Here is an 11,232-nt window from a genome sequence, read left to right as displayed (position 1 = left end):
AGGGGACAGGGAGGCAGTCATGATCAGGAAACCAAGACAAAGGAGGTTGGGGGTGGGGTGGAGAGGCAGAGGGTCCCCTGGGTGAAGGGAAGAGGGTGAGAGAGGATGTCAGGCTGGGGACAGTGATGGTTGGATGGGCCTGCGGGACAGGTTACGGTAGGGAGGGAAACACTGTCACAGACAGAAAGGGGACCCTCTTTCTGGCTAAGTCCCTCTCCTGGGGAACAGTAGAGTGAGGGAAGACCTCTGGGAAGAGATAGGGCCACAGGCCAGGCAGTGAGTGCGGGTGGTGTGGGGTTTGAGACGTGCTGTGGGCCCACAGTAGGGGAGATCAGTTGACGGGCCTTTCCTGCACGTTGTCATCCTTAAAAGACAAGTCTTCATCTTTCTGGCAGGAACCGAGTACTAGCCCAGTGGCCGGCCCAGGCCTCAGGCCCAGCCTCTGCCCCTCCCTGGCCTGGGGCTCCCGTCTTGGGCCGGACACGCACCTCCTGGTGCAGCCGCCCTGTGGCCGCCAGCAGCGGGGGGCTCCAGACCCGCCTCTTCTCCCCTCTTCGCGCCCCCTGGTCCCTCCCCTCCCCCTACCCCCCCCGCCCCCCCTCCCCCCCCGCCCCTCCCTCCTCCCCTGCCCGGTCCCAGCCCCTCCCTCCCCTCCCCCACTCGCGATCCGGGCCGCTGCTGCTGGGCCGGACCCCCCGGGCTCAGCCCGGCCCCTCGCCGAGCCGCCGCCGCCGCCCCGTTTGCTGAGGAGGAGGCCCCCCGGCCGGGGCGCCGGGCGCGGGGCATAAAACGGGCCGGAGCCGGCGCCCGGGGCACTAGAGCCGCGTACGGCCCGGGTCAGCGCCCGCCCGCCCGCGCTCCTCCCGGCCGCTCCTCCCGCCCCGCCCGGCCCGGCGCCGACTCCCGCCGCCCGACGAGCCCCTCGCCGCACTGCCCGGGCCCTGGCCCCGGCCCCCTCCCGCCGTACCGCCCCCGGCCCGGCCCTCCTCCCACCTCCCTCCTCCCTCTCCTGCTCCCTCCTCCCTCCCGCCTCCCCAGCTGTCCCGTTCGCGTCATGCCGAGCCTCCCGGCCCCGCCGGCCCCGCTGCTGCTTCTCGGGCTGCTGCTGCTCGGCTGCCCGCCGGCCCACGGCGCCGGCCCCGAGCCCCCCGCGCTGCCCATCCGGCCCGAGAAGGAGCCGCTGCCCATTCGGGGAGCGGCAGGTAGGTGGGCGGCCCGGGGGACGCGCAGGCAGAGAGTCCGGCTCGGGGCAAGTCTGCGCCCGCCCGGAGGGGGCGCCGGGCGCAGGTGGCTCAGCGCGGCGGGCGGCCAGGAGGGGTGGGCGGGGGTCGCGAGGCGCGTCGCGCGGGGGGCCGGGGTGGGGGGGGGGCGGGGAACACCCAGGGCCCGGCCGGCAGCGCCCAGGGCGGGCGCACCGCAGGAACGGGACAGCGGCCGCCAGCCAAGCCCGTCCCCGCAGGCTGCTCCTTCGGCGGGAAGGTCTATGCCTTGGACGAGACGTGGCACCCGGACCTGGGGGAGCCCTTCGGGGTGATGCGCTGCGTGCTGTGCGCCTGCGAGGCGGTGAGTGAACCCAACTGCCGTGGCCGGGGCCCTTGCGGGTGGGGGGGCGCTCGGGTCCCGGCATGTCGGAGTGGATTCGGAGCTGCTGAGCCGAAAGAAGCGAGTCTGCAGGTATTGGGAGATATGTATGTATTTGTTCCTGGCGGAGAAAGTGCAGAGGAAGCGCCCCATTCAAGTCTCAGGTGTTGACTGTTATTGACCACCCACTATGTGTCAGGCTCTTTGCCAACGGTTTCATCGGTCTCTCACCTCCTAGAATAATCCTGCTAGATACACACTATTACTTCCCCCATTTCCCAGATAGGGACCCCAAGGCCCAGAGACGTTAAGTAGTTTGTCTAGGGTCAAGCAGCTTGTTAAGAAACAGAGCGGTCTGACTCCATGGGATGACCTCGCTCTGGTCCCATGACTCTCCCCTGGTGGCCGGGGGGTGGGGTGGGGGGGGGTGTCCCACCAGTTGGTGTCTGGCACTCACTTGGTTTTCCCGTCTTCCCCGCAAGCAGCCTCAGTGGGGTCGCCGCGCCAGGGGCCCGGGCAGGGTCAGCTGCAAGCACATCAAACCCGAGTGCCCAGCCCTGGCGTGCGTGCAGCCGCGGCTGCTGCCGGGACACTGCTGCCAGAGCTGCCCCCAGGGTAAGGCCGGCGCCGCGGTGAGGGGAGGGAGGCAGGGCAGTGACGCTTGGTCCTGAGCCCCGCGGCTGGCGCGGACTGAGCAGACGGAGCGGCCAGCCGGCCCCCCGTCGTGCCCAGCTGAAGCCCGGGTTTCCCACTCCCGGCTTAGAGCGCGGCGCTCCCGAGAGGCCGCCAACGGGCCTGGCCTTCGAGTACCCGCGGGACCCAGAGCACCGCAGTTACAGCGACCGCGGGGAGCCGGGCTCTGAGGATCGGGCGCGAGGGGACGGCCACACGGGTAGGTATGGGCCAGGCAGGAGCTGGGGCTGTGGTTGGGGCCGGGCTGCCGTAGCGGGCGCTGACACCCCTGCACATCTTTTCCTCGCAGACTTCGTGGCGCTGCTGACAGGGCCGAGGTCGCAGGCCGTGGCTCGGGCCCGAGTGTCTCTGCTGCGCTCTAGCTTGCGTTTCTCCATCTCCTACAGGCAGTGAGAAAAGGGGAAGGTGGGAGGAGGGGTCAGCTGGGGACTGGGAAGGAGAGCTGGGAGAGGCTGGAGGAGCTGCTCCTGGCGGAGGCTCAGCTCACCCTCATTCCCAGGCTGGACCGCCCCACTCGAATCCGCTTCTCCGACTTGGCTGGCAGCGTCCTGTTTGAGCACCCTGCAGCCCCCACGCGAGATGGCCTGGTGAGATGATGCCATTTACGAGTGCTTACCCAGTCTGGGCCCTGTACCGCCAGCGGGCTCTGCATTGCCTCCGTGGGTCCTCACCACAGCCCAGTGAGAGGAAGGCACTGACATTGTGATGCCCATTTTACAGATGAGGGAACTGAGGCTCAGTAGCAGAATGTGATTTGCTCAAGGTCACACAGCTAGTAAGTGGTTGAGCCAGGATTTGGACCCCGGCATCTGGCTCCAAGGCCCCCTTCCTAAGCTTCCTAGGAGGGCTTGGGGCTCCTTCCCGTATTCCTTCCTCACCATAGCTGGGCCTCGCAGCGGGCCTGTGTTGCGTACTGTCTGAGTAGGGCCTTCTTGTCTCTCTGCTCCAGGTCTGTGGGGTGTGGCGGGCAGTGCCTCGGTTGTCTCTGCGGCTCCTTAGGGCAGAACAGCTGCAGGTGGCACTTGTGACAGCCACTCACCCTTCAGGGGAGGTCTGGGGGCCTCTCATCCGACACCGGGCCCTGGCTGCAGGTGAGGGGAGCAAATGGCCCCTGGACGTGAAGTTCTGAGGCTTCTGTGTCCCCAGGACAGAGTGGGCTGAGGAGGGGACTTCTGATGGGCTCTCATGGTCCTTCCTCCTCCCCCAGAGACCTTCAGTGCCATCCTGACCCTAGAAGGCCCCCCACAGCCTGGCATAGGGGGCATCGCCCTACTCACTCTCAGCGACACAGAGGACTCCTTGCATTTCTTGCTGCTCTTCCGTGGACTGCTGGAATCCAGGAGTGGGGGTAAGTGGGATGGGGCAGGCCACGTGAGGAGGGTAGGGCAAGCACCGATCCCCTCAGAGGCATCCACACGTGTGGCCATTGCAGGACCAGCCCAGGTTTCCTTGCGGCTCCAGATTCTACACCAGGGGCAGCTACTTCGAGAGCTCCAGGCCAATGCCTCAGTCCAGGTGAGCGAGGCTCTGGCTCTTGCTGCCACCTGCCCTGGCCTTCTGCTGCACCCGCTATACCTTGCTCTGTCCCCAGGAGCCAGGCTTTGCCGAGGTGCTGCCCAACCTGACGGCCCAGGAGATGGACTGGCTGGTGCTGGGGGAGCTACAGATGGCCCTGGAGAGGGCAGGTGGGCCAGCGCCACGCATCGGCGGACACATCGCTGCCAGGCAGAGCTGCGATGGTGAGGCAGGGTGGGGCTGGCGCCCCGGGCACATAGCACTGAGAGGCACAGACACACGGCCCGGGTGGGTATGGGGGGAGTCGTGGGGGCTGGGGAGGGATGAGCAGCCATGGGGCAAGCCTGCCTCCACCTTTCTTGTCCCCCTGCAGTCCTGCAAAGTGTCCTTTGCGGGGCCGATGCCCTGATCCCTGTTCAGACGGGTGCAGCTGGCTCAGCCAGCCTTACGCTGCTAGGAAATGGCTCCCTGATCTACCAGGTGAGAGTCAGGAGCTGCACGGGGAGAGGGGCTTTGGCCTGCACGGTTCGGGCCTCCGGCCTTCTCGGCCACTCCAATTTGTCCTCCCCCACCCTGTCCCCCAGGTGCAAGTGGTGGGCACAGGCAGTGAGGTGGTGGCCATGACACTGGAGACCAAGCCTCAGCGGAGAAACCAGCGCACTGTCCTGTGCCACATGGCCGGCCTCCAGCCGGGAGGACACACAGTGAGTGCTGTCGGCAGAGCCGGGCCACAGGGCCCGTGTCCAGGGGCGTGGACGGCCGGGTTGGATGAGCAGGGAGGTTCGGGGTCATTCACTCACTAACAGGTTCTCTCACTGACACACTGATTCCCTGGACACATTTTTAGGGAGCCTCAGGCTAGGGACTGGAATACGAAGAAAATCAGATGTGCCCCCGTCCTCAGCAATGTCACATCAAATGGGAGGAGGAGTTAGACAGGGAGACCATGTAATTAAAAATGTGGTAACAACGAGTGCCGCTTACTGAGCCTTTCTCTGGGCCGCATACTGCACCGATTGCCTTTCTTACATTATTTTTGGCCCTCATGGTTCCCATTTTCTAGACGGTGAAGTGAAGGATCCGAGAGGTTAAATAACTCCTCAAGACTGTTACATAGGTAGGAAGTGGCAGAGGAGGGACTTGAACCTGGGCTTGCGAGGTGCTATCCAGTTATGCGTGTGTGTGTTGGGTGTAACGGGGGCACAAAACACAGAAGGGCATCCAGAATCTTGGGCTTGTGTGAAAGCTGAGGAGGGGTTCATCTGGAATCTGGCAGGCTGCAGCTGGGGCTTATCCTTCCCTGACCCCCCAGGCTGTGGGGATCTGCCCTGGATTGGGTGCCCGAGGGGCTCATATGCTGCTGCAGAATGAGCTGTTCCTGAACGTGGGCACCGAGGACTTCCCAGATGGAGAACTGCGGGGGCACGTGGCTGCCCTGCCCTATAGCGGACACAGCGCCCGCCATGAGAGTGAGTGCCCCAGGGCCTCTCCCGCCCTCTGATGTCCTCGAGTCGGGGGCTCAGGTGCCGGGTGCCAGAGCTTGGTGGATCTTTCTATGTGCCTGAGCCCCAGGTTGGCATCTGGAGAAGGTGGGGCTGTAGAGGGTGGCCCTGCTGGGAGACCCTCTCCGTGGCCGTGGTGCAGGGGTCTAAAACTTGCTGCCCCCCAGCCCTGTGCCTGTGGACAGTGTCTGCCCATGTGTGGAATGCGTGTCGGGGGAAGACGGGGGAGAAGGGAGTAGCTGCTCTAGGCCACCTCCTCATCTGTCCTCTCTCCTCTGTCTGGATCCAGCACTGCCCGTGCCCCTGGCAGGAGCCCTGGTGTTACCCCCTGTGCAGAGCCAGGCTGCAGGACATGCCTGGCTCTCCCTGGATACCCACTGTCACCTGCACTATGAAGTGCTGCTGGCTGGGCTTGGTGGCTCAGAACAGGGCACTGTCACGGCCCACCTCCTTGGGCCTCCTGGGATGCCAGGGCCCCGGCGGCTGCTGAAGGGATTCTATGGCCCAGAGGTGAGGACGTGACGGTGAAGGCAGCTTGGAAAAGATCTGCTTTTTTAAGCATGGAGGGTTGTGCTGGCCTGTGGTGGGGGAGGTCGAGAGCAGGTAGCCTGGCGTGGCAGAGCTGACCTGGGCTCGGGAGTCAGACAGCCCTGGCTATGAATCTGACTCAGCCTTTTAGTGTCCATTCTCCTTCCTGCATCCTTCTCTGGCCGGATCTCTTAGATAGTATGTAACGCCCGGGACCTCCAGAGGAGCAGGTGGGATGGAGCAAGCCCCCTCCAATGGGGTGGGCTGCCAGGGACTTGGAGTCAGAGAGACCTGGCTTCTGAGCTTCACACCACCACTAATGGGCTTCACTTTCCCGAAGACCTTATTTCACCTCCCGTGCCTCAGTTTCTCATCTGCGAATCGAGCACGGTAGGCACAGCCCTAGAGCGCCTTGTTGCCATCCCTTATCCTGTCTCTCACAGGCCCAGGGCGTGGTGAAGGACCTGGAAACTGAGCTGCTGGGGCATCTGGCGCAGGGCACCGCCTCCCTGCTGATCACCACCAAGGGAAGCCCCCAAGGGGAGCTCCGGGGGCAGGTAGGTGGGCAGTGTGGGCCGCTGGGGATGGTTCAGAGTTGGGCTGGCATGGTGTGCTCTTGCCTGAGTCACTGCGCTCTCTGAGCCCTGGCGGTGGTGGTATCACCTGGCTGGTTGGGAGGATGAAGCCCGACAAGGTCCACGACCAGGCTTGCAGCAGACCACCCTGTCCCTGGTTGCTGGCTGATTGCTGGCCTACTAGCATCTTCCCGGGGCACGGGGCTGCTCAGAGGTGGAGGTGTCTTGGGCTGGCGGCGGCTGGTGGAGACACGAGGGGGAGCCCCGGACGCTGCCTCAACCCGCCTCTCCTCCCAGGTGCACATCGCCAACCAATGCGAGGTGGGCGGCCTGCGGCTGGCGGCGGCAGGGGCCGAGGGAGCGTGGGCGCCCGGGGCTCCGGATGCAGCGGCCGCCGCCCTGCCTGCGCTGCCCGCTGTGCTCGGCCCGGACGCCCCCGCGCCAGCCAAACCCGGCGGCGCGGGGCGACCGCGAGACCCCAACACCTGCTACTTCGAGGGGCAGCAGCGCCCCCATGGGGCTCGCTGGGCGCCTAACTATGACCCACTCTGCTCGCTGTGCACCTGCCAGGTAAGATGCCGCCGAAGGGCGTACTGAGGTCTGGGTTCTGGGGCAAGGGTCCCAGTCAAGCCCCCACCCCCCACCCCCACCTCTCTTTGCAGAGACGCACGGTGATCTGTGACCCCGTGGTGTGCCCGCCGCCCAGCTGTCCCAGCCCGGTGCAGGCACCGGACCAGTGCTGCCCCGTGTGCCCGGGTGAGTGTCCTGCCTGAGTGGAGGGGGTAGCGGAAGGGCCACCGTGGGGGATGAGGCCTCTGGGGGGGGGGGAAGGGCATGGTCATCCTCTGCCTTCACTATTTCTCTGGCCCCACAGAGAAACAAGATGTCAGAGACCTGCCTGGGCTCTCACGGACCAGAGACCCTGGAGAGGGTGAGCTGGAAGTCTGCATGCAGGGGTGGGGAATCCAGCGGAGCTGTTGGGTGGGACCAGGAGGGGGCAAAAGGGTGAGAATATATATGGGGGGAGTAGAGGGAGGCTGAGGGGCACAGATTCCAAATGACATCTGACAGGCTTCATTAGAGTCATCGGTCCACAAACGGGCCCTGGGGTTAGACTAGTGTGGGGTTGGCCTGAGACTCCAGCCTTGATTGTGGGCCCAGCCAATGAGCTCAGTACTCATGGCAGCTGGGCACTGTCCCCCCCCCCCCCAACCAGGCTGCTATTTTGATGGTGACCGGAGCTGGCGGGCAGCGGGTACCCGGTGGCACCCCGTCGTGCCCCCATTTGGCTTAATTAAGTGTGCTGTCTGCACCTGCAAGGTATGGCCGCCCAACCCTCTCTGGTGCCATAACCCAGCAGGGTCTGCAGAGATGGGGAGGGGGCTGCCAGAAGAGGAAAGCCCAGCCTGTGTAAGGAAGGCTGAAGGATGAAAGCACTATGAAAAGTCCTTTGAGCATTGAGAGTCAGCTTCCTGCAGGAAAAGGGAAGGGCTGACGTGGGTGTGAATTCTGGCTCAGGCTGCTGACTCGCTCCGTATAGCCCTGGCAATTTCTGTACCTCCCTGAACTCCCGTTTCCACTCCTCTGAGCAGATAGGAGAGCAGCTGTGTTGCAGGGCTACCATGAACATTTGAGTTTGGGTATATAAAGCACCAGTCCAGGGCCTCTGAGTGAAGGGCTATGGCAGTATGACATTTGAGGGATGGAAAAGGAGAGGGAGGAAGCAGGAGGCTCCTTTTCCTTTCTGACACCCTCCCTCAATGGATCCCTACAGGGGGGCACTGGAGAGGTGCACTGTGAGAAGGTGCAGTGTCCTCGGCTAGCCTGCGCCCAGCCTGTCCGTGCCAACCCCACTGACTGCTGCAAACAGTGTCCAGGTGAGGGGGGTGGGCACAGAGGCTTCCTGGGGCGGATGAGGTGCTTCGCTGCCTTGTCCTAGGTGAGGGGATGCACAGTGAGGGAATGCATAGTGAAGGTGGATGGAAGGGACCTCTCAGCTAATTCAGCATTTACTGAGCACTGCTCTGTGCCTAGCCTGGAGGCAGGGCTCTAAATGCATTTGGAAAGAATGTGCATGGGTTTATTAGTGGGCTAAGATGGGCTCCAGTTCCTGCCCCATCCATCCATTCCCCCTCCCTTCCTCCCTTCCTTCAAATCAACCTTCTAGCCATCTATTCGTCCGTCCTTCCTCCCATCCTCCCATCCGTCCGTCCGTCCATCCATCCATCCATCCATCCATCCTCTCATCCAAATTTGTCACCTACTAAGTGCCAGAAACTGCTAGGTGTTGGAGATTCAAAGACAAATAAAACCTGGGTGGCCCTCACAGAACTCACATCTGCTGAGCTCTCCCTCCCTCCCTCCCTTCCAACAGTGGGGTCAGGGGCCCACCCCCAGTTGGGGGACCCCATGCAGGCCGATGGGCCCCGGGGCTGCCGTTTTGCAGGGCAGTGGTTCCCAGACAGCCAGAGCTGGCACCCCTCGGTGCCTCCCTTTGGGGAGATGAGCTGTATCACCTGCAGATGTGGGGTGAGTGGGGAGTGCGCTTTGTGTGAGGTGGGCATCGGGGGCCTGGCCTAGAGTGGGGAGACCTTTCCGGGGAGGGCAGGCTCCTGGGAGTGGGCTTCCCTGAAGAGGCTGAAGGCTGCTGTGTCCCTGTGCCTCTGGGTACCCTCCAAATCCGCTCTGTCCTGCACCAGGCAGGGGTGCCCCACTGTGAGCGGGATGACTGTTCACTGCCACTGTCCTGCGGTCCAGGGAAGGAGAGTCGCTGCTGCCCCCACTGCGCACCCCGGCGGCGTAAGTGAGGGGGCTGTCCGTGGGGTGCCTGGGGAGGGGGGGGCGGCACCTGCCACCTGTCAGGAGCCGCGCATCTTCTTCACCGGTGCCATTCCTTTCCACCACACAGCAGCCTTGTGGACTTGGTATTGCTTACTCTTTCTTTACAAGTGAGATTTCTGAAGCTCAGAGGAATTAGGCAGCTAGGCTACGGTCACACAGCTCCAAAATTTACTCCCTTCTGTCTCCAGCAGCCCCAGAGGCCAGGACAGTTCCAGAGCTGGAGAAAGAAGCCGAAGGCTCCTAGGGAGCAGCCAGAAGGCCGCATGACCAAGAGGACGGGGCCTGGGCTGGGGGAAGGACTGGCGCCAAGGACCCTGCGTTCCCCTGTGGGAAACCCAGTGCCTTTGGCCCCTCTTTTCTGCCTCTTCTCCCTCCCCCCACTACCTCTGGGAACCACACCTCCACGAGGGGAAGGGGTAGCCAGGGCAGACCAAGGCCACGGCCACTCCGACTCCTGCCCTGTCACCCTCCAGCCACTGCCTTGGAAGCCCAACCCCTTTCTTTCTGTACATAATGTCACTGGCTTGTTGGGATTTTTAATTTATCCTCACTCAGCACCAAGGGTCCCCCCACTTCACTCCTGCTGCCCCTGAGCTGAGCAGAGTCATTATTGGAGATTTTTGTATTTATTAAAACTTTTTTTTTTTTTCCAGTCTCAAGGCTAAAAGTTGTCTTTTTGTGTGTGATCAGGGACCTGAGTCGGCCCCAGGGGAGAAGGCCTGAGAGTTGGAGCCCTGGCTCCAGGGGCTTCCCTCTGAGCCTTGGGGAGCGTGAAGAGACCGGAGAGGGAGAGGGGCGGCACTGTTTTTGGCTGGCCTGCCCGATGTCACGGTGGGGCCTGGGACTGTCACTGACGTGGACCAGAGCCTCAAGAACTCAGGCAGCCCGACACAAGTGTGGTTTCCCCTGGCCTACCCGTGGCTGGCATTTTGCTGACCCCATGTTTGAAATGGCTCCAAAGAGAGAAACAAAAGTGCCACCAGCCTCGAACGTCTTTGTCTCAAGGGAGGCAACCACGCCCCTGTTATTCTTTCCTGGAAATGAATTGTGTTCCAGACCAGTTCGGGGGCAAATCTGGATCAGAGTGGACTGGAATCGGCCCTGGCCCCGTTCTTGGCTGAGCTTATCTTGGAACCAAGTGATGTACAGAATAAGATAGGACCCTTGCCCCTGCCTCCCCCTTCCTGCCATCAGCGACTGGGCATGCCCATGGAGCTGGGGCTGGGGGACGCGAGGGAAAGAAGAGTGTCAGCATAGAGAGCTAGCAATGTATGTACCTGCAGATCTGTCTTCTGTATAAACAATGTGGGATAATGTGAGTATGGCATTTTATGACCTAGCCGGGTACTGCGAAAGGGCAATCACAGGCTTCTTGTCTAGGGCGAGGCATGCCGTGCGTGCTTAAGACGTTATTGTCTTCTCCCGTGGAAGCTCCAGTTCTGCTGTTAACTAGCTGAGTTACTGAACCTTCCGGAGTCCCTGTTTCCTTTCTGTAAAACTGCCATCTCCCTCACAGGAGTCGGTCAGAGCCTGTGGCAATCACAGCTCTGTGCCCGGCGCACGTTAGTAGGAAAGGCACTGTGATGAGGTAGGGTTCCTGGAGCTGGTTTGAAATGAAAGGCAGGGAGCCGTCTGGGGAAGAGTGTGGCCAAGGGTTTCAATTAAGAGATGTTCTGCTGAATACCCAGGGGGAGTGGGGAGGCTGGTTGGAGACGAAGGGAGGATAAGGATGGGGAAAACTGGACTTGGCCCAGAGCCCCGGCTGTCGGGGGGCGGATCGTGAGGGTCAGATCGAGAAGACAAAGCAGCAGTGTTGCCACGGGGCTGAACGCAGGGAACAGAGTACAGGGCCAGGTGTGGGGTGATGGAGGATTTGGCCCAGAAATGGATGTGCTGACAGTATTGTCCTCCCTGGTGAGGGAGTTTCGAGGGAAGAGGGGTTGAAAAGGAAATTTGGATCCTTCAATTTGACCTGAATTTGCTACCGATGCTCACAA

The 11,232-nt window shown here is 62.5% G+C and overlaps 1 protein-coding gene across 2 annotated transcripts; it reads left to right on the top strand.

Annotated features, from left to right (window-relative positions):
* The first annotated feature begins 1,054 nt into the window (after window positions 1–1,054).
* CHRD (chordin) lies at window positions 1,055–9,845 on the top strand. Of its 2 annotated transcripts, none has more exons than XM_044914641.1 (23): window positions 1,055–1,202; window positions 1,460–1,563; window positions 2,067–2,196; window positions 2,345–2,473; window positions 2,564–2,663; window positions 2,774–2,861; window positions 3,224–3,365; window positions 3,482–3,622; window positions 3,707–3,789; window positions 3,866–4,013; window positions 4,163–4,269; window positions 4,374–4,493; window positions 5,102–5,258; window positions 5,581–5,801; window positions 6,263–6,376; window positions 6,692–6,964; window positions 7,057–7,150; window positions 7,269–7,325; window positions 7,611–7,714; window positions 8,169–8,271; window positions 8,769–8,923; window positions 9,094–9,193; window positions 9,427–9,845. In XM_044914641.1, exons 1-23 carry the CDS (start codon window positions 1,055–1,057, stop codon window positions 9,477–9,479), a joined length of 2,871 nt encoding a protein of 956 aa, XP_044770576.1. In that variant the 3' UTR covers window positions 9,480–9,845. The 2 variants fall into 2 exon arrangements, with proteins under 2 accessions (XP_044770576.1, XP_044770572.1); XM_044914637.1 differs by having other exon boundaries at window positions 9,424–9,845.
* The last annotated feature ends 1,387 nt before the right edge of the window (window positions 9,846–11,232 follow it).

This window comes from Neomonachus schauinslandi, chromosome 1 (assembly GCF_002201575.2).
Source record: "Neomonachus schauinslandi chromosome 1, ASM220157v2, whole genome shotgun sequence".
In the NCBI taxonomy this organism is placed as follows: domain Eukaryota; kingdom Metazoa; phylum Chordata; class Mammalia; order Carnivora; family Phocidae; genus Neomonachus; species Neomonachus schauinslandi.
This window is presented reverse-complemented; position numbering and strand designations above follow the sequence as displayed.

Coding starts and splice junctions, on each gene's coding strand:
- CHRD (XM_044914637.1), top strand. CDS start 1,055: ATGCCGAGCCTCCCGGCCCCGCCGGCCCCGCTGCTGCTTCTCGGGCTG. Junction 2,862..3,223: donor CCCCCACGCGAGATGGCCTG/GTGAGATGATGC, acceptor TCTCTGCTCCAG/GTCTGTGGGGTGTGGCGGGC. Junction 4,494..5,101: donor TCCAGCCGGGAGGACACACA/GTGAGTGCTGTC, acceptor CTGACCCCCCAG/GCTGTGGGGATCTGCCCTGG.